This window comes from Oncorhynchus clarkii, chromosome 12 (genome assembly GCF_045791955.1).
Source record: "Oncorhynchus clarkii lewisi isolate Uvic-CL-2024 chromosome 12, UVic_Ocla_1.0, whole genome shotgun sequence".
NCBI lineage: Eukaryota > Metazoa > Chordata > Actinopteri > Salmoniformes > Salmonidae > Oncorhynchus > Oncorhynchus clarkii.
The window spans coordinates 92510654-92532134 of NC_092158.1; the positions used below are offsets into that span (position 1 = coordinate 92510654).

At 49.7% G+C, this 21481-nt stretch overlaps 2 protein-coding genes across 2 annotated transcripts in view; one reads left to right on the forward strand and one right to left on the reverse strand.

The window, feature by feature from the left end:
- LOC139421666 (myosin-11-like) overlaps window positions 1–21481 on the reverse strand; it is a 195888-nt gene that overhangs the window by 64270 nt on the left and 110137 nt on the right. The window lies entirely within an intron of this gene.
- LOC139421789 (serine/threonine-protein kinase SMG1-like) overlaps window positions 1–21481 on the forward strand; it is a 109298-nt gene that overhangs the window by 39343 nt on the left and 48474 nt on the right. The window contains exons 21-34 of the mRNA XM_071172909.1: window positions 1200–1396; window positions 1556–1717; window positions 3145–3299; window positions 7119–7264; window positions 7639–7974; window positions 9509–9653; window positions 10387–10537; window positions 12640–12760; window positions 12904–13146; window positions 13406–13507; window positions 13709–13888; window positions 14076–14220; window positions 17516–17654; window positions 19795–20037. Of these exons, the coding sequence (XP_071029010.1) occupies window positions 1200–1396; window positions 1556–1717; window positions 3145–3299; window positions 7119–7264; window positions 7639–7974; window positions 9509–9653; window positions 10387–10537; window positions 12640–12760; window positions 12904–13146; window positions 13406–13507; window positions 13709–13888; window positions 14076–14220; window positions 17516–17654; window positions 19795–20037 (2465 nt within the window). The remainder of the gene's footprint in view (window positions 1–1199; window positions 1397–1555; window positions 1718–3144; window positions 3300–7118; window positions 7265–7638; window positions 7975–9508; window positions 9654–10386; window positions 10538–12639; window positions 12761–12903; window positions 13147–13405; window positions 13508–13708; window positions 13889–14075; window positions 14221–17515; window positions 17655–19794; window positions 20038–21481) is intronic.

The following is a 21481-nucleotide window of genomic DNA, read 5'->3' on the forward strand; positions in this document are numbered from 1 at the left end:
CACACGCTACCACACACACACACACACACGCTACCACACACACACACGCTACCACACACACACACACACACGCTACCACACACACACACACGCTAAAACACACACACACACGCTAAAACACACACACACACGCTAAAACACACACACACACACGCTAAAACACACACACACACACGCTAAAACACACACACACACACACACGCTAAAACACACACACACACACACACTAACACACACACACACGCTAAAACACACACACACACGCTACCACACACACACACACACACACGCGCTAAAACACACACACACACTAAAACACACACACACTAAAACACACACACACACTAAAACACACACACACTCAGTCCAGAGTTTGCCCCATTATTTTTGTAGCCCCGCCCCTGTAGCCCTGCCCCTGTAGCCCTGCCCCTGTAGCCCTGCCCCTGTAGCTCCTCCCCTGTAGCTCCTCCCCAGTAGCTCCTCCTCTGTAGCTCCGCCCCTGTAGCTCCGCCCCCATGTCCTGTCAGTTAGACCCTTAAACCAGGGGTGTCAAACACATTTTCCCTGTGAGCCACATTTACTTTTCAGCAAGTTCCGGAGGGCCGCACTGAAAATGTGTTATTTCTTTCACTGTCAAAATGGTTTGGGGAATTTCCGATGCTCCCTGACTGTCTAGCTTTCAGGTCGGTGATAAGTCTGTTAGCCAGCTGGACACAGTCATGAAACTGTACCAAATGCAGGTCCATTATCATTTCTACAGAGTTTCCATTTGGTTTGAGTCATTTGAAAGTATATTGAGGCCCCCCTATTCCATCCTATACACATTCTGGATTTACATGTTGCCTCTTTCAAGAACATATCCTTCCCTCTCTCCCTCTTCTCTTCTCCCTCTCTCCTCCCTCCTCCCCTCCCTCTCTCCTCCCTCCCTCCCTCTCTCCTCCCCTCCCCTCCCTCCTCACTCTCTCCTCTCTCCCCCCTCCTCCCCTCTCTCCTCCCTCCCATCTCCCTCTTCTCTTCTCCCTCTCTCCTCCCTCCTCCCCTCCCTCTCTCCTCCCTCCCTCCCTCTCTCCTCCCCTCCCCTCCCTCCTCACTCTCTCCTCTCTCCCCCCTCCTCCCCTCTCTCCTCCCCTCCCTCTCTCCTCTCTCCCCCCTCCTCTCCTCTCTCCCCCCTCCTCTCCTCTCTCCTCCCTCCTCTCCAGGTATAATCCGCAGCCTGGCGGCCCACAGTCTGAACACTGAACAGGAGCTCAGCCAATGGAGCGGCGGCGACACAGACGACGGTCACCATAGCAACCAGCTGCGTCTGGCGCTGCTCTTGCAGTTCCTGGAAAACCTGGAGAAACTAATGTACAACGCCTACGAGGGCTGTGCCAACGCTCTGACCGCTCCACCCAAGGTACACACACACCTACACACACACACACACCTACACTATGAGATACTGATGTACAGCTCCTACGAGAGCTGTCCCAACGTGCTGACCACACCGCCCCAAGTGGCCCCCAGCTCCTAATGTTAACCATGTTTTTCTCTCTCTCCTTCCCTCTGTATCCAGGGTATCAGAACATTCTTCTATACCAACCGTCAGACCTGCCAGGATTGGCTGACTCGTATCCGCCTGGCCCTGATGAGGGTGGGGCTTCTGTCCGGCCAACCAGCAGTCACCGTGCGCCACGGCTTGGACCTGCTGACTGAGATCCAGAACAGCAGCACTCTGGTAACGGGAGGAGAGACGCACAGTCCCAGGCTTGTGTCCTAAACCACACCCTATTCCCTATATAGTGCACTACTTTTGACCAGAGACCCAACTGAACCTAGTGTACTTGACCACACAGAGAAACACACTCACCATTACCTTGTTCCAACAGTCAGTCAACTGTTTTCAACCATGACCCCTTTACCCGAAGTTACTAAATATATCACCTGTTACTGACACCCCCCCCATGTATCTTCTGGTCACCTGTAACTGACACCTGCCCCATGTCTCCTCTCTGTAGGGTCCATGTCTCCTCTGGTCACCTGTAACTGACCCCCATGTCTCCTCTCTGTAGGGTCCAGGTCTCCTCTGGTCACCTGTAACTGACCCCCATGTCTCCTCTCTGTAGGGTCCAGGTCTCCTCTGGTCACCTGTAACTGACCCCCATGTCTCCTCTCTGTAGGGTCCAGGTCTCCTCTGGTCACCTGTAACTGACCCCCATGTCTCCTCTCTGTAGGGTCCAGGTCTCTACTGGTCACCTGTAACTGACCCCCATGTCTCTACTCTGTAGGGTCCAGGTCTCTACTGGTCACCTGTAACTGACCCCCATGTCTCCTCTCTGTAGGGTCCAGGTCTCTACTGGTCACCTGTAACTGACCCCCATGTCTCTACTCTGTAGGGTCCAGGTCTCTACTGGTCACCTGTAACTGACCCCCATGTCTCCTCTCTGTAGGGTCCAGGTCTCTACTGGTCATCTGTAACTGACCCCCATGTCTCTTCTCTGTAGGGTCCAGATCTCCTCTGGTCACCTGTAACTGACCCCCATGTCTCCTCTCTGTAGGGTCCAGGTCTCCTCTGGTCATCTGTAACTGACCCCCATGTCTCCTCTCTGTAGGGTCCAGGTCTCCTCTGGTCATCTGTAACTGACCCCCATGTCTCCTCTCTGTAGGGTCCAGGTCTCCTCTGGTCATCTGTAACTGACCCCCATGTCTCCTCTCTGTAGGGTCCATGTCTCTACTGGTCACCTGTAACTGACCCCCCCCATGTCTCCTCTCTGTAGGGTCCAGGTCTCCTCTGGTCATCTGTAACTGACCCCCATGTCTCCTCTCTGTAGGGTCCAGGTCTCTACTGGTCATCTGTAACTGACCCCCATGTCTCCTCTGGTCATCTGTAACTGACCCCCATGTCTCCTCTCTGTAGGGTCCAGGTCTCTACTGGTCATCTGTAACTGACCCCCATGTCTCCTCTGGTCATCTGTAACTGACCCCCATGTCTCCTCTCTGTAGGGTCCATGTCTCCTCTGGTCACCTGTAACTGACCCCCATGTCTCCTCTCTGTAGGGTCCATGTCTCCTCTGGTCACCTGTAACTGACCCCCATGTCTCCTCTCTGTAGGGTCCATGTCTCCTCTGGTCACCTGTAACTGACCCCCATGTCTCCTCTCTGTAGGGTCCAGAGTTGGAGGCTCCTCTGGTGATGCTGGTAGAGGCTCTGTGTGAACTTCACTGTCCTGAGGCTATCCAGGGTTTAGCTGCCTGGAGTCTCACCAACACTGGCAAGAGTCTGGCTTGGGTCAGCTCTGTGGCACTACAGGCTGAGGGGCGGTAAGGAAAAACACCCCTGTGTGTATGTATGTGTGTGTGTGTGTGTGTGTATGTGTGTGTGTGTCTCAAGTGGAGGCCAAGCTTAGTGTATTTAAGGGGCAATTCTTGACGAATTTAACTTTCTAAATGCCTCATGATCTTAGTTCCCATCAGAACCTAAAATTTAAGCTTGTTTTATACAAATGTTTTGAAATAAAAATATATAAACAAACACTATACCACCTCACCATGGTTACAACTGGAATGTTGCTCTATGATGTCATGGATGGTTACAACTGGAATGTTGCTCTATGATGTCATGACTGGTTACAACTGGAATGTTGCTCTATGATGTCATGGATGGTTACAACTGGAATGTTGCTCTATGATGTCATGGCTGGTTACAACTGGAATGTTGCTCTATGATGTCATGGATGGTTACAACTGGAATGTTGCTCTATGATGTCATGGCTGGTTACAACTGGAATGTTGCTCTATGATGTCATGGCTGGTTACAACTGGAATGTTGCTCTATGATGTCATGGCTGGTTACAACTGGAATGTTTGTTCTATGATGTCATGGCTGGTTACAACTGGAATGTTTGTTCTATGATGTCATGGCTGGTTACAACTGGAATGTTGCTCTATGATGTCATGGCTGGTTACAACTGGAATGTTTGTTCTATGATGTCATGGCTGGTTACAACTGGAATGTTGCTCTATGATGTCATGGCTGGTTACAACTGGAATGTTGCTCTATGATGTCATGGCTGGTTACAACTGGAATGTTGCTCTATGATGTCATGGCTGGTTACAACTGGAATGTTGCTCTATGATGTCATGGCTGGTTACAACTGGAATGTTGCTCTACGATGTCATGGCTGGTTACAACTGGAATGTTGCTCTATGATGTCATGGCTGGTTACAACTGGAATGTTGCTCTATGATGTCATGGCTGGTTACAACTGGAATGTTGCTCTATGATGTCATGGATGGTTACAACTGGAATGCTGCTCTATGATGTCATGGATGGTTACAACTGGAATGCTGCTCTATGATGTCATGGCTGGTTACAACTGGAATGTTTGTTCTATGATGTCATGGCTGGTTACAACTGGAATGTTGCTCTATGATGTCATGGCTGGTTACAACTGGAATGTTGCTCTATGATGTCATGGCTGGTTACAACTGGAATGTTTGTTCTATGATGTCATGGCTGGTTACAACTGGAATGTTGCTCTATGATGTCATGGCTGGTTACAACTGGAATGTTTGTTCTATGATGTCATGGCTGGTTACAACTGGAATGTTGCGCTATGATGTCATGGCTGGTTACAACTGGAATGCTGCTCTATGATGTCATGGCTGGTTACAACTGGAATGTTGCTCTATGATGTCATGGCTGGTTACAACTGGAATGTTGCTCTATGATGTCATGGCTGGTTACAACTGGAATGTTGCTCTATGATGTCATGGCTGGTTACAACTGGAATGTTGCTCTATGATGTCATGGATGGTTACAACTGGAATGCTGCTCTATGATGTCATGGCTGGTTACAACTGGAATGTTGCTCTATGATGTCATGGCTGGTTACAACTGGAATGTTGCTCTATGATGTCATGGATGGTTACAACTGGAATGTTGCTCTATGATGTCATGGCTGGTTACAACTGGAATGTTGCTCTACGATGTCATGGCTGGTTACAACTGGAATGTTGCTCTATGATGTCATGGATGGTTACAACTGGAATGTTGCTCTATGATGTCATGACTGGTTACAACTGGAATGTTGAGCTATGATGTCATGGCTGGTTACAACTGGAATGTTGAACTATGATGTCATGGCTGGTTACAACTGGAATGTTGCTCTATGATGTCATGGCTGGTTACAACTGGAATGTTGCTCTATGATGTCATGGCTGGTTACAACTGGAATGTTGAGCTATGATGTCATGGCTGGTTACAACTGGAATGTTGAGCTATGATGTCAATGATAGTCGGTCCTTAAATCCGAAGCTCTGTCTGTGAATTTGAGTGGTTACATTTCTCCATTCCCATCCCTCAGCTTTTTACCCAAACGGGGCAGTGAGTACGCTTTATGGTTTCAACTGCTGAATGCCACTTTAAATGTAGTCAAGATGCAGGTAGTACACACCTCTGTTGTCCATAGATGCTGTTAAATGGTATGTTCAGACCGTATAGTAACCCATACCCCTCTCTCTGTCAAGACCATATAGTAGCCCATACCTCTCTCTGTCAAGACCATATAGTAACCCATACCTCTCTCTGTCAAGACCATATAGTAGCCCATACCTCTCTCTGTCAAGACCATATAGTAACCCATACCTCTCTCTGTCAAGACCATATAGTAGCCCATACCTCTCTCTGTCAAGACCATATAGTAACCCATACCTCTCTGTAAATACCATATAGTAACCCATACCTCTCTCTGTCAAGACCATATAGTAACCCATACCTCTCTCTGTCAAGACCATATAGTAACCCATACCTCTCTGTAAATACCATATAGTAACCCATACCTCTCTCTGTCAAGACCATATAGTAACCCATACCTCTCTCTGTCAAGACCATATAGTAACCCATACCTCTCTCTGTCAAGACCATATAGTAACCCATACCTCTCTCTGTCAAGACCATATAGTAGCCCATACCTCTCTCTGTCAAGACCATATAGTAACCCATACCTCTCTCTGTCAAGACCATATAGTAACCCATACCTCTCTCTGTCAAGACCATATAGTAACCCATACCTCTCTGTAAATACCATATAGTAACCCATACCTCTCTCTGTCAAGACCATATAGTAACCCATACATCTCTCTGTCAAGACCATATAGTAACCCATACCTCTCTCTGTCAAGACCATATAGTAACCCATACCTCTCTGTAAATACCATATAGTAACCCATACCTCTCTGTAAATACCATATAGTAACCCATACCTCTCTCTGTCAAGACCATATAGTAACCCATACCTCTCTCTGTCAAGACCATATAGTAACCCATACCTCTCTGTAAATACCATATAGTAACCCATACCTCTCTCTGTCAAGACCATATAGTAACCCATACCTCTCTCTCTGTCAAGGCCATATAGTAACCCATACCTCTCTCTCTGTCAAGCCCATATAGTAACCCATACCTCTCTGTAAATACCCTATAATAACCCATACCTCTCTCTCTGTCAAGCCAATATAGTAACCCATACCTCTCTGTAAATACCCTATAATAACCCATACCTCTCTCTCTGTCAAGCCCATATAGTAACCCATACCTCTCTCTGTCAAGACCATATAGTAACCCATACATCTCTCTGTCAAGACCATATAGTAACCCATACCTCTCTCTGTCAAGACCATATAGTAACCCATACCTCTCTGTAAATACCATATAGTAACCCATACCTCTCTCTGTCAAGACCATATAGTAACCCATACCTCTCTCTGTCAAGACCATATAGTAACCCATACCTCTCTGTAAATACCATATAGTAACCCATACCTCTCTCTGTCAAGACCATATAGTAACCCATACCTCTCTCTCTGTCAAGGCCATATAGTAACCCATACCTCTCTCTCTGTCAAGCCCATATAGTAACCCATACCTCTCTGTAAATACCCTATAATAACCCATACCTCTCTCTCTGTCAAGCCAATATAGTAACCCATACCTCTCTGTAAATACCCTATAATAACCCATACCTCTCTCTCTGTCAAGCCCATATAGTAACCCATACCTCTCTCTCTGTCAAGACCATGTAGTAACCCATACCTCTCTCTCTGTCAAGACCATGTAGTAACCCATACCTCTCTCTCTAGGTTTGAGAAGGCTGCAGTGGAGTACCAGGAACAGCTGTGTGCCGTGACGGGGATGGACTGTTCCATTAAGGGCTTCGACCGCTCACTCCTCAAACTGGGCGGAGCCAACAGCTCTAACACAGCCAGCCCCAAACACAATGGCAACGGTGAGAGACACACAGCTCTAACACAGCCAGCCCCAAACACACTGGCGACGGTGAGAGACACACAGCTCTAACACAGCCAGCCCCAAACACACTGGCGACGGTGAGAGACACACAGCTCTAACACAGCCAGCCCCAAACACACTGGCAACGGTGAGACACACAGCTCTAACACAGCCAGCCCCAAACACAACGGTAACAGTGAGAGACACACAGCTCTAACACAGCCAGCCCCAAACACACTGGCAATGGTGAGAATGCGGAATAGGGGGGCATTTCAGAGGCAACCACTAGCTGATAATAACCAAGTGTTCCCCTCTCTCTCCTCCTCCTTTCCTCTCTTCTCCTTCTGCCTCTCCCCTCTCTTTCTCCTTCAGGTGACGGCAGGAAGACGGTTCTCCTCAAGTCCAACGAGTGTTCCTCCGAGGTGCTCAACCTCCTTGCCAATAAGGCATGCCAGTGCTATGTGGCCCTCGGCGATTGGTCCTCGGTGCAAGAGTGGCAGGCCAGCGTGCACGCCTTCAAGAAGAACCCTGGTAACCCTGCCGCAGCGAGCGTGCACCTGAAGACAGACTTCAACTACGTACGGGCACTGAGCTGCTTCGAGGACGGAGACTTCCCAGAATGCCGTGCTCAGCTGGAGCTCCTGGCGGGGGAGAGAGACGACTACGGCCTGCTCAACTCCACCTCTACTGGCTCCAAGGACAAACTAGGTAGGAGGGGGAGAGGGAGGACTAGGGCCTGGTCAAGTCCACCTCTACTGGCTCCAAGGACAAACTAGGTAGGAGGGCGAGAGGGAGGACTAGGGCCTGGTCAAGTCCACCTCTACTGGCTCCAAGGACAAACTAGGTAGGAGGGGGAGAGGGAGGACTAGGGCCTGGTCAAGTCCACCTCTACTGGCTCCAAGGACAAACTAGGTAGGAGGGGGAGAGGGAGGACTAGGGCCTGGTCAAGTCCACCTCTACTGGCTCCAAGGACAAACTAGGTAGGAGGGGGAGAGGGAGGACTAGGGCCTGGTCAAGTCCACCTCTACTGGCTCTAAGGACAAACTAGGTTAGGAGGGGGAGCGGGAGGACTAAGGCCTGGTCAACTCCACCTGCTCCAAGAATAAACTAGGTAGGAGGGAGAGAGAGGGCTAATGCCTGGTCAACTCCACCTGCTCCAAGAATAAACTAGGTAGGAGGGAGAGAGAGAGGACTAAGGCCTGCTCAAGTCCACCTGCTCCAAGAATAAACTAGGTAGGAGGGAGAGAGAGAGGACTAAGGCCTGCTCAAGTCCACCTGCTCCAAGAATAAACTAGGTAGTAGGGAGAGAGAGGGCTAATGCCTGGTCAACTCCACCTGCTCCAAGAATAAACTAGGTAGGAGGGAGAGAGAGAGGACTAAGGCCTGCTCAACTCCACCTGCTCCAAGAATAAACTAGGTAGGAGGGAGAGAGAGAGGACTAAGGCCTGCTCAACTCCACCTGCTCTAAGAATAAACTAGGTAGGAGGGAGAGAGAGAGGACTAAGGCCTGCTCAGCTCCACCTGCTCCAAGAATAAACTAGGTAGGAGGGAGAGAGAGAAGACTAAGGCCTGGTCAACTCCACCTCTACTGGCTCCAAGGACAAACTAGGTAGGAGGGGTAGAGTGAGGACTAAGGCCTGGTCAACTCCACCTCTACTGGCTCCAAGGACAAACTAGGTAGGAGGGAGAGAGAGAGAGAGGACTAAGGCCTGCTCAACTCCACCTGCTCCAAGAATATACTAGGTAGGATGGAGAGAGAGAGGACTAAGGCCTGCTCAACTCCACCTGCTCTAAGAATAAACTAGGTAGGAGGGCGAGAGAGACGACTAAGGCCCGCTCAACTCCACCTGCTCCAAGAATAAACTAGGTAGGAGGGAGAGAGAGAGGACTAAGGCCTGCTCAACTCCACCTGCTCTAAGAATAAACTAGGTAGGAGGGAGAGAGAGAGGACTAAGGCCTGCTCAGCTCCACCTGCTCCAAGAATAAACTAGGTAGGAGGGAGAGAGAGAGGACTAAGGCCCGCTCAACTCCACCTGCTCCAAGAATAAACTAGGTAGGAGGGAGAGAGAGAGGACTAAGGCCTGCTCAACTCCACCGGCCCAAGAATAAAGTAGTTAGGAGGGTGTCTGAGACTGCCCCCTTCAGTTTTGAGTCTAGACTCCTTAGAGGTGTGTGTCTTAATGGTGTGTGTTTTTCTAACGTGTCTTGTTTGTTTCTAACGTGTGTGTGTGTGTGTGTGTAGACCTGAAGCGTCTCCTCCCGGCAGTGTTGAGTCCGGACCCCTCAGAACTGCAGAAGGCCATTGAGGTGCAGCTGCTGCGGAGCGCTGTGGCTGCCATGACAACGGCCAATCACGAGCAGGAACAGAAGGCCATGCCCACCTCTGAGTGAGTCTCTCATTGGATCTTGGAGGTCACTTTTAGTTGAATCCTGGTATTAATGTGTTAGCGCTGGGTAGGAACAAAAACCTGCTGGATTGTGGAACACTTCATTGGGAAGATTTCAATCGCATACACCTCGTCTCCTTCTCAAAAACCCATTGGAGGAGGTGAGAGGGGCGGGGACCTCTGGCTCTGTCATCCAATGGGAGACCGAGGAGATGCCAGTATTTCATTGAGCTCTTCCATGATGTCTTCCACGTTCCATTTGGGTTGAGCTGAGTTCTGTTGGACTGACTGCGGGTTCTGTCTGTGCTGCCCTATGGGCCCTGGTCAAAAGGAGTGCACTATATAGGGAACCATTTGGGTTGAGCTGAGTTCTGTTGGACTGACTGCCGGTTCTGTCTGTGCTGCCCTATGGGCCCTGGTCAAAAGGAGTGCACTATATAGGGAACCATTTGGGTTGAGCTGAGTTCTGTTGGACTGACTGCGGGTTCTGTCTGTGCTGCCCTATGGCCCCTGGTCAAAAGGAGTGCACTATATAGGGAACCATTTGGGACAGACTATGTACACTCGTTCGCTTCTTCCCACCTGTCTAAACGCTTCGGTAATTGGTGGAGACTTGGTGGGAGTTTCCACCTTGTTTCAGAACCCAGTCATTTCCTTTTCGATCAGAGACAGGAAGTGAAGACACTGGGAGGAAGGAGAGGTAATAGCTTACGTCTTCTGTGTGTGTTTACAGTACCCTGGTCCGTTACCTGAAGCAGACGGGTCGTATCTGTCTGGGTCCCCTCCGCCTCTCCACTCTCACCCTCTCTGACGGCCTGCCCACTCTGGCCACCCTGCAGCTATACTGCTGCTCTGCCCTGGAGAACACACTGAGCGGACAGGAGGTACACACACACACACACACACACAGAGACCCTTGCCACCCTGCATCTACACTGCTGCTCTCCCCTGGAGAACACACTGAGCGGACAGGAGGTACACACACACACACACACACACACACACACACACACACAGACCCTTGCCCGCCTGCATCTACACTGCTGCTCTCCCCTGGGGAACACACTCAGCGTACTCTAAATGACCAACAGTATGTGGACACCTGATCGTCAAACATCTCATTCCAAAATCATGGTCATTAATATGGAGTTGGTCCCCCCTTTGCTGCTATAACAGCCTCCACTCTTCTGGGAAGACTTTTCACTAGATGTTGGAACATTGCTGCTATAACAGCCTCCACTCTTCTGGGAAGGCTTTCCACTAGATGTTGGAACATTGCTGCTATAACAGCCGCCACTATTCTGGGAAGGCTTTCCACTAGATGCTGGAACATTGCTGCTATAACAGCCTCCACTCTTCTGGGAAGGCTTTCCACTAGATGTTGGAACATTGATGCTATAACAGTCTCCACTCTTCTGGGAAGGCTTTCCACTAGATGTTGGAACATTGCTGCTATAACAGCCTCCACTCTTCTGGGAAGGTTTTCCACTAGATGTTGGAACATTCCTGCTATAACAGCCTCCACTCTTCTGGGAAGGCTTTCCACTAGATGTTGGAACATTGCTGCTATAACAGCCTCCACTCTTCAGGGAAGTGTTTCCACTAGATGTTGGAACATTGCTGCTATAACAGCCTCCACTCTTCTGGGAAGGTTTCCACTAGATGTTGGAACATTGCTGCTAGAACAGCCTCCACTCTTCTGGGAAGGATTTCCACTAGATGTTGGAACATTGCTGCTATAACAGCCTCCACTATTCTGGGAAGGCTTTCCACTAGATGTAGGAACATTGCTGCTATAACAGCCTCCACTCTTCTGGGAAGTGTTTCCACTAGATGTTGGAACATTGCTGCAGGGACTTGCTTCCATTCAGCCACAAGAGCATTAGTGAGGTCGAGTGATTAGGCCTGACTCAGTCGGCGTTCCAATTCAGGTGTTCAATGGGGTTGAGGTCAGGGCTCTGTGCAGGCCAGTCAAGTTCTTCCATACCGGTCTCGACAAACCTTTTCTGTATGGACCTGGCTTTGTGCAGGGGGACATTGTCATGCTGAAACAGGAAAGGGCCTTCCCTAAACTGTTACCACAAAGTTGGAAGCACAGAATCGTCTAGAATGTCATTGTATGCTGTAGCGTTAAGATTTCCCTTCACTGGAACTAAGGGTTCTAGCCTGAACCATGAAAAACAGCCTCAGACCATTATTCCTCCTCCACCAAACTTTACAGTAGGCACTATGCATTGGGGCAGGTAGCGTTCTCCTGGCATCCTCCAAACTCAGATTAGTCCGTTGGACTGACAGATGGTACAGCGTGATTCATCACTCCAGAGAAAACCTTTCCACTGCTCCAGAGTCCAGAGGCGGCGAGCTTCACACCACTCCAGCCGACGCTTCACATTGAGCACAGTGATCTGAGGCTTGTATGTGGCTGCTCGGCCATGGAAACCCATTTCATGAAGCTTCACATTGAGCACAGTGATCTGAGGCTTGTGTGCGGCTGCTCGGCCATGGAAACCCATTTCATGAAGCTCCCGACGAACAGTTCTTGTGCCGATGTTGCTTCCAGAAGGCAGTTGAAGTAGTGAGTGTTGCAACCGAGGACTGACGATTCTTAAGAGCTACGCGCTTCAGCACTCTGCTGTCCTGTTCTGTGAGCTTGTGTGGCCTACCACTTCGCGGCTGGGCCGTTGTTGCTCCTAGAGGTTTCCACTTCACAATAACAGCACTTACAGTTGACCGGGGCAGCTCTAGCGGGGCAGAAATTTGACCAACTGACTTGTTGGAAAGGTGGCATCCTATGACGGTGCCATGTTGAAAGTCACTGAACTCTTCAGTAAGGCCATTCTACTGTCAATGTTTGTCTATGGAGATTGCTCGGTTTTATACACCTGTCAGCAACGTGCGTGGCTGAAATAGCCAAATTCACTAATTTGAAGGGGTGTCTACATACTGCTGTGTGTGTACACCCCCCTAACCCTCTCCTCCTCTCCAGGACTGTCTGATCCCTCTGTACAGTGAAGCTCTCAGCACCTGTAAACAACAGGACGTCCAGCCGTGGCTCCACGCACTGAGATACACCATCTACCAGAGACAGCTACTGCTCAGGCTGAAAGGTAGACCGCGTCCCTGTGTGTGTGTGTCCCTGTGTGTGTGTGTCCCTGTGTGTGTGTGTCCCTGTGTGTGTTGTCCCCATCGCTGTGTCTTTGTCATGTGACTCACGTTAACCCTCTCCCTCTTCCTGTGTTCCATTACCCAGGCTCCTCTGCTCCGCTGGATGGCCACCTGATGGAACTATGTCTGACGGCCGTCAAGTTCGCCCGGAAACAGGGGAACATCGCCCTGGCAACGCGTCTGCTGGGCCAGTGCAGCGAGGAGGAGGAGGAGGGGGCGGAGGAGGGGTTGAGCCGTGCGTTCAGGCGTCTGTCACTAGCGGGTGCTGTGGGGGAGAAGTGGGGACCTGAACTACAGATCGAGAAGGCTAAAGTTCTCTGCACCGCGGGTGAGTGTGTGTGCGTGTGTGTGTGCGTGTGTGTGTGCGTGTGTGTGTGCGTGTGTGTGTGCGTGTGCGTGTGTGTGTGTGTGTGTGTGTGTGTGTGTGTCTTTGTGTGTGTGTGTCTTTGTGTGTGTGAGTGTGAGTGTGTGTGTGTGTGTTTTGGCTCACTCGTCTTTCTCTTTATCCACTTATTCCTCCCTCAACTCTCTCTCATGCCTCCACCTCTCTCCCCTCCTCTCCTTCCCTCTCCCCGTCTCCCCTCCAGGTCAGTCCCTGGCAGCCATGGAGATGTTGAGTTCCTGTGCTCTGTCTTTCTGTCGCTCAGGGAAGTGTGAGAGAGCCGCCTGTCGCTCCGTCCTCACTCTGTGTAAGTAGTGGTTCCACTGTGTCACAAATGGCCCCCTATTCCCTACGTAGGTGCTCTTATTGGGGGGGGGGGGGGGGAATAGAGTGCTATTTGAGATGCAAGGCGTACCAGGGTTGGTACCAGTCTCCCTGTGCATGCTGGGTAATGGATGTCTGGCGTTTTAGAAAACACTGTTCCAACCGTTTGTCTCTGTGTCTGTAGGTAAGTGGCTGCTGGCGGACTGGAAAGACATGACCCCTCAGCTCAAACAGGTGGTGAAGAGGTCAGGGGTCATGACCCCAGGGGTCGCCGCCTTGCCCCCCATCAGCCGGAACATCACAGCCCTGCTGGAGCTACCCCTAGAGGACCAGGGCATGCCCCGAATCACAGCTGAGACCACAGGTAGGACACCCCCCCTCCCTAACCCCTCTCTTCCTCCAGTCTGTACCCTAACCCCTACACCCTAACCCCTCTCTCTCTGCCTCCATAGTGAGTGTGGGTGTAGGAGAACCAGACTTGGTCCTGGGGCAGCTCTACCAGTCTGTACCCTAACCCCTACACCCTAACCCCTCTCTCTCTGCCTCCATAGTGAGTGTGGGTGTAGGAGAACCAGACTTGGTCCTGGGGCAGCTCTACCAGTTGTCTACCAGTCAGGCTCCGGAGGTGGCCAAGTCCTGGGCGGCTCTCGCCAGCTGGGCCTATCGTTGGGGACGGAAGGTGGTCGACAACGCCAGGTACATATTCTGACAGTTGTTGTCACCCAGCAGGTTATCATGAAACACACATGTGGTAGAAGCAGATAACATGACGTGGTGCGTTCTGTGGTAGAAGCTGATAACATGACGTGATGCGTTCTGTGGTAGAATCTGATAACATGACGTGATGCGTTCTGTGGTAGAAGCTGATAACATGACGTGGTGCGTTCTGTGGTAGAATCTGATAACATGACGTGATGCGTTCTGTGGTAGAAGCTGATAACATGACGTGGTGCGTTCTGTGGTAGAAGCTGATAACATGACGTGATGCGTTCTGTGGTAGAAGCTGATAACATGACGTGGTGCGTTCTGTGGTAGAAGCTGATAACATGACGTGATGCGTTCTGTGGTAGAAGCTGATAACAACATCAATACAGACGTGATGCGTTCTGTGGTAGAAGCTGATAACATGACGTGGTGCGTTCTGTGGTAGAAGCTGATAACATGACGTGGTGCGTTCTGTGGTAGAAGCTGATAACATGACGTGGTGCGTTCTGTGGTAGAAGCTGATAACATGACGTGATGCGTTCTGTGGTAGAAGCTGATAACATGACGTGGTGCGTTCTGTGGTAGAAGCTGATAATATGACGTGATGCGTTCTATGGTAGAAGCTGATAATATGACGTGATGCGTTCTATGGTAGAAGCTGATAACATGACGTGATACGTTCTGTGGTAGAAGCTGATAACATGACGTGATGCGTTCTGTGGTAGAAGCTGATAACATGACGTGGTGCGTTCTGTGGTAGAAGCTGATAACATGACGTGGTGCGTTCTGTGGTAGAAGCTGATAACATGACGTGATGCGTTCTGTGGTAGAAGCTGATAACATGACGTGGTGCGTTCTGTGGTAGAATCTGATAACATGACGTGATGCGTTCTGTGGTAGAAGCTGATAACATGACGTGGTGCGTTCTGTGGTAGAAGCTGATAACATGACGTGATGCGTTCTGTGGTAGAAGCTGATAACATGACGTGATGCGTTCTGTGGTAGAAGCTGATAACATGACGTGGTGCGTTCTGTGGTAGAAGCTGATAACATGAATACAGACTTGGTGCGTTCTGTGGTAGAAGCTGATAACATGACGTGGTGCGTTCTGTGGTAGAAGCTGATAACATGACGTGATGCGTTCTGTGGTAGAAGCTGATAACATGACGTGATGCGTTCTGTGGTAGAAGCTGATAACATGACGTGATGCGTTCTGTGGTAGAAGCTGATAACATGACGTGATGCGTTCTGTGGTAGAAGCTGATAACATGACGTGGTGCGTTCTGTGGTAGAAGCTGATAACATGACGTGGTGCATTCTGTGGTAGAAGCTGATAACATGAATACAGACTTGGTGCGTTCTGTGGTAGAAGCTGATAACATGACGTGATGCGTTCTGTGGTAGAAGCTGATAACATGACGTGATGTGTTCTGTGGTAGAAGCTGATAACATGACGTGATGCGTCCTGTGGTAGAAGCTGATAACATGACGTGATGCGTTCTGTGGTAGAAGCTGATAACATGACGTGGTGCGTTCTGTGGTAGAAGCTGATAACATGACGTGATGCGTTCTGTGGTAGAAGCTGATAACATGACGTGGTGCGTTCTGTGGTAGAAGCTGATAACATGACGTGATGCGTTCTGTGCTAGAAGCTGATAACATGACGTGATGCGTTCTGTGCTAGAAGCTGATAACATGACGTGATGCGTTCTGTGGTAGAAGCTGATAACATGACGTGGTGCGTTCTGTGGTAGAAGCTGATAACATGACGTGATGCGTTCTCTGCTAGAAGCTGATAACATGACGTGATGCGTTCTGTGCTAGAAGCTGATAACATGACGTGATGCGTTCTGTGCTAGAAGCTGATAACATGACGTGATGCGTTCTGTGGTAGAAGCTGATAACATGACGTGGTGCGATCTGTGGTAGAAGCTGATAACATGACGTGATGCGTTCTGTGGTAGAAGCTGATAACATGACGTGATGCGTTCTGTGGTAGAAGCTGATAACATGACGTGATGCGTTCTGTGGTAGAAGCTGATAACATGACGTGATGCGTTCTGTGGTAGAAGCTGATAACATGTCGTGGTGCGTTCTGTGGTAGAAGCTGATAACATGACGTGATGCGTTCTGTGGTAGAAGCTGATAACATGACGTGGTGCTTTCTGTGGTAGAAGCTGATAACATGACGTGATGCGTTCTGTGCTAGAAGCTGATAACATGACGTGATGCGTTCTGTGGTAGAAGCTGATAACATGACGTGATGCGTTCTGTGGTAGAAGCTGATAACATGACGTGATGCGTTCTGTGGTAGAAGCTGATAACATGACGTGATGCGTTCTGTGGTAGAAGCTGATAACATGACGTGATGCGTTCTGTGGTAGAAGCTGATAACATGACGTGATGCTTTCTGTGGTATTAAGCCGTTGCTGATTTAAACATTATTTTTAAAATTCTTATGCAATGTTGACATTCCTCTTTCTCCTCTCTCCTCCATCTCCCTCTCCTTTCTCCTCTCTCCTCCATCTCCCTCTCCTTTCTCCTCTCCTCCCCTACGTCCGTCCCTTCCTTTCTCCTCTCTCTCCTCCCATCTCCTTTCTCCTCTCTCTCCTCCGTCTCCCTCTCCTTTCTCCTCTCTCCTCCCATCTCCCTCTCCTCCCATCTCCCTCTCCTTTCTCCTCTCCTCCCCTACGTCCGTCCCTTCCTTTCTCCTCTCTCCTCCCATCTCCCTCTCCTTTCTCCTCTCTCTCCTCCCATCTCCCTCTCCTTTCACCTCTCCTCCCCTACGTCCGTCCCTTCCTTTCTCCTCTCTCTCCTCCCATCTCCCTCTCCTCTCTCTCCTCCCATCTCCCTCTCCTTTCTCCTCTCTCTCCTCCCATCTCCCTCTCCTCTCTCTCCTCCCATCTCCCTCTCCTTTCTCCTCTCTCTCCTCCCATCTCCCTCTCCTTTCACCTCTCCTCCCCTACGTCCGTCCCTTCCTTTCTCCTCTCTCTCCCATCTCCCTCTCCTCTCTCTCCTCCCATCTCCCTCTCCTTTCTCCTCTCTCTCCTCCCATCTCCCTCTCCTTTCACCTCTCCTCCCCTACGTCCGTCCCTTCCTTTCTCCTCTCTCTCCTCCCATCTCCCTCTCCTCTCTCTCCTCCCATCTCCCTCTCCTCTCTCTCCTCCCATCTCCCTCTCCTTTCACCTCTCCTCCCATCTCCCTCTCCTTTCACCTCTCCTCCCCTACGTCCGTCCGTTCCTTACTCCTCCCATCTCTCTCTCATCTCCTCCCTCCATCCCTCCAGTCAAGGTGAAGGTGTGCCCCTGCTCCCGGGAGAGAAGAAGGAGATCGAGGAGCTTCTCCCAGAATGCACCAGCGAGGAGGACAAGGAGAACATCTTCAGCATCCTGGGTCAGGCCATGTGTCGACCTGCTGGAATACAGGTGTGTGTGTGTGTGTGTGTGTGTGCTCATGAGGAATGAATTAGTAACTATTGTTTTAGTATGTACACATCTCGTACTTTCTCCCAGTGTTCTGAACAGATGGAAGTTTAGAACTGAGTCTACATGGAACTGAATAACTCAGGGGCTTGGTATGTGTCTGTCTTTTTCCATGCATCTCTCTACCTCTTAGTCTCTCTAGTCTTGATTCCTGACTGTCTCTACCTCTTTTAGACTCTATAGTCTTGATTCCTGACTGTCTCTACCTCTTTTAGACTCTATAGTCTTGATTCCTGACTGTCTCTACCTCCTTTTAGTCTCTCTGTAGTCTTTCCTTGATTCCTGACTGTCTCTACCTCTTTTAGTCTCTCTAGTCTTGATTCCTGACTGTCTCTACCTCTTTTAGTCTCTATAGTCTTGATTCCTGACTGTCTCTACCTCTTTTAGACTCTATAGTCTTGATTCCTGACTGTCTCTACCTCTTTTAGTCTCTATAGTCTTGATTCCTGACTGTCTCTACCTCCTTTTAGTCTCTCTATAGTCTTTCCTTGATTCCTGACTGTCTCTACCTCTTTTAGTCTCTCTAGTCTTGATTCCTGACTGTCTCTACCTCCTTTTAGTCTCTCTAGTCTTGATTCCTGACTGTCTCTACCTCCTTTTAGTCTCTATAGTCTTGATTCCTGACTGTCTCTACCTCTTTTAGTCTCTATAGTCTTGATTCCTGACTGTCTCTACCTCCTTTTAGTCTCTCTATAGTCTTTCCTTGATTCCTGACTGTCTCTACCTCCTTTTAGTCTCTCTAGTCTTGATTCCTGACTGTCTCTACCTCTTTTAGACTCTCTAGTCTTGATTCCTGACTGTCTCTACCTCTTTTAGTCTCTATAGTCTTGATTCCTGACTGTCTCTACCTCTTTTAGACTCTATAGTCTTGATTCCTGACTGTCTCTACCTCTTTTAGTCTCTATAGTCTTGATTCCTGACTGTCTCTACCTCCTTTTAGTCTCTCTATAGTCTTTCCTTGATTCCTGACTGTCTCTACCTCTTTTAGTCTCTCTAGTCTTGATTCCTGACTGTCTCTACCTCCTTTTAGTCTCTCTAGTCTTGATTCCTGACTGTCTCTACCTCCTTTTAGTCTCTATAGTCTTGATTCCTGACTGTCTCTACCTCCTTTTAGTCTCTCTATAGTCTTTCCTTGATTCCTGACTGTCTCTACCTCCTTTTAGTCTCTCTAGTCTTGATTCCTGACTGTCTCTACCTCTTTTAGTCTCTCTAGTCTTGATTCCTGACTGTCTCTACCTCCTTTTAGTCTCTCTAGTCTTGATTCCTGACAGTCTCTCTACCTCTTTTATTCTCGAGGATCACCCAACCCGATAGACTGTAACTGTAATTATGATCCTCGTCACAAAAAGTATAATGAAAAATAAAGATAACCATCTTGGCGTTAACTGGAGCGGGGAGTTTAGAAGACTGAGCGATGAAGAATGAATGAGTGTCAGGTATTGGCTATGGAGGCAATGCTTCTAAAATGCCTCGATTTTTTTGATTTTTATCAGTTTTGAAAATCTGAAATGATGTATGTGCTGTAAAGAAATCCAATCAGCACCTTTACAAAGTCTGAACCAGCGAATAGGGGAGAGAACCAGCGAACAGCGTTCAGACAAACCCCTCCAAGAATAAAGGCTGTTGGTGTTCCTTCTGTTTACATGTTAGTGACGTTTACCAGGTCGAATGGAATGTTGTCAGGAAAGTATTCCAACCCTGTATAGACTTGGTACAATTCTAGAATTACGATCAGACTCACAAACAGCGCGGGTACGAATATGCGGGGGAGGGGGGGGTAGAACCCCAATTCGGCGTGTGCTACATCTCCAATTTGCCTGCTCATAACTCTCTCTCTCTCTCCCCCACCCCCCTTCTCTCTCTCCCCCACCCCCCTTCTCTCTCTCCCCCACCCCCCTTCTCTCTCTCCCCCACCCCCCTTCTCTCTCTCCCCCACCCCCCTTCTCTCTCTCCCCCCCTTCTCTCTCTCCCCCCCCTTCTCTCTCTCCCCCCCCTTCTCTCTCTCCCCCCCCCTTCTCTCTCTCCCCCCCCTTCTCTCTCTCCCCCCCCTTCTCTCTCCCCCACCCCCCCTCTCTCCCTCCAGGATGAGGACATGGCCCTGCAGCAGGAGGAGGAGGATGACATGGTGGATGTGATCTGGAGACAGCTGCTGTCTGCCTGTCCCTGGCTGGAGGAGCAGGGGGAGGTGGAGGGGGTCCAGGGTGGGGGTAGTGGGGTGATGGAGGGTCTGATCCGGGTCTGGAGGAGGGTGGTGGACAGGATCTTCAGTCTCTACAGGGTCTCCTGCGGTGCCTACTTCACCTTCCTCAAACTCAACGCTGGACAGGTGGGTGGAACTCACTCTCTCTCCAGGGGGGACTGGGACTGGCAGGGGGGACTGGGACTGGCAGGGGGGACTGGGACTGGCAGGGGAGACTGGTACTGGCAGGGGAGACTGGTACTGGCAGGGGAGACTGGTACTGGCAGGGGAGACTGGTACTGGCAGGGGAGACTGGTACTGGCAGGGGAGACTGGTACTGGCAGGGGGGGACTGGGACTGGCAGGGGGGGACTGGGACTGGCAGGGGGGACTGGGACTGGCAGGGGGTACTGGGACTAGCAGGGGGGACTGGCAGGGGGTACTGGCAGGCGGGACTGGGACTGGCAGGGGGTACTGGGGCTGGTTAGTCAGGGACTTTCTCCATGGGAATTTTCCATTGGGTGTTCTTTTTAGTCCAGGATGAAGCTTAATTTGTGTCTGGGAGCCCTACGGGTTCTGGCCAGTTAATGTGTCTGGGAGCCCTACGAGTTCTGGCCAGTTAATGTGTCTGGGAGCCCTACGGGTTCTGGCCAGTTAATGTGTCTGGGAGCCCTACGGGTTCTGGCCAGTTAATGTGTCTGGGAGCCCTACGGGTTCTGGCCAGTTAATGTGTCTGGGAGCCCTACGGGTTCTGGCCAGTTAATGTGTCTGGGAGCCCTGCGAGTTCTGGCCAGTTAATGTGTCTGGGAGCCCTACGAGTTCTGGCCAGTTAATGTGTCTGGGAGCCCTACGAGTTCTGGCCAGTTAATCTGTCTGGGAGCCTACGAGTTCTGGCCAGTTAATCTGTCTGGGAGCCTACGAGTTCTGGCCAGTTAATCTGTCTGGGAGCCTACGAGTTCTGGCCAGTTAATCTGTCTGGGAGCCTACGGGTTCTGGCCAGTTAATCTGTCTGGGAGCCTACGAGTTCTGGCCAGTTAATCTCAAATCAAATCAAATCAAATTTTATTTGTCACATACACATGGTTAGCAGATGTTAATGCGAGTGTAGCGAAATGCTTGTGCTTCTAGTTCCGACAATGCAGTAATAACAAGTAATCTAACTAACAATTCCAAAACTACTGTCTTGTACACAGTGTAAGGGGATAAAGAATATGTACATAAGGATATATGAATGAGTGATGGTACAGAGCAGCATAGGCAAGATACAGTAGATGGTATCGGGTACAGTATGTACAAATGAGATGAGTATGTAAACAAAGTGGCATAGTATAGTATAAAGTGGCTAGTGATACATGTATTACATAAGGATACCGTCGATGATATAGAGTACAGTATATACGTATGCGTATGAGATGAATAATGTAGGGTAAGTAACATTTATATAAGGTAGCATTGTTTAAAGTGGCTAGTGATATATTTACATCATTTCCCATCAATTCCCATTATTAAAGTGGCTGGAGTTGAGTCAGTGTCAGTGTGTTGGCAGCAGCCACTCAGTGTTAGTGGTGGCTGTTTAACAGTCTGATGGCCTT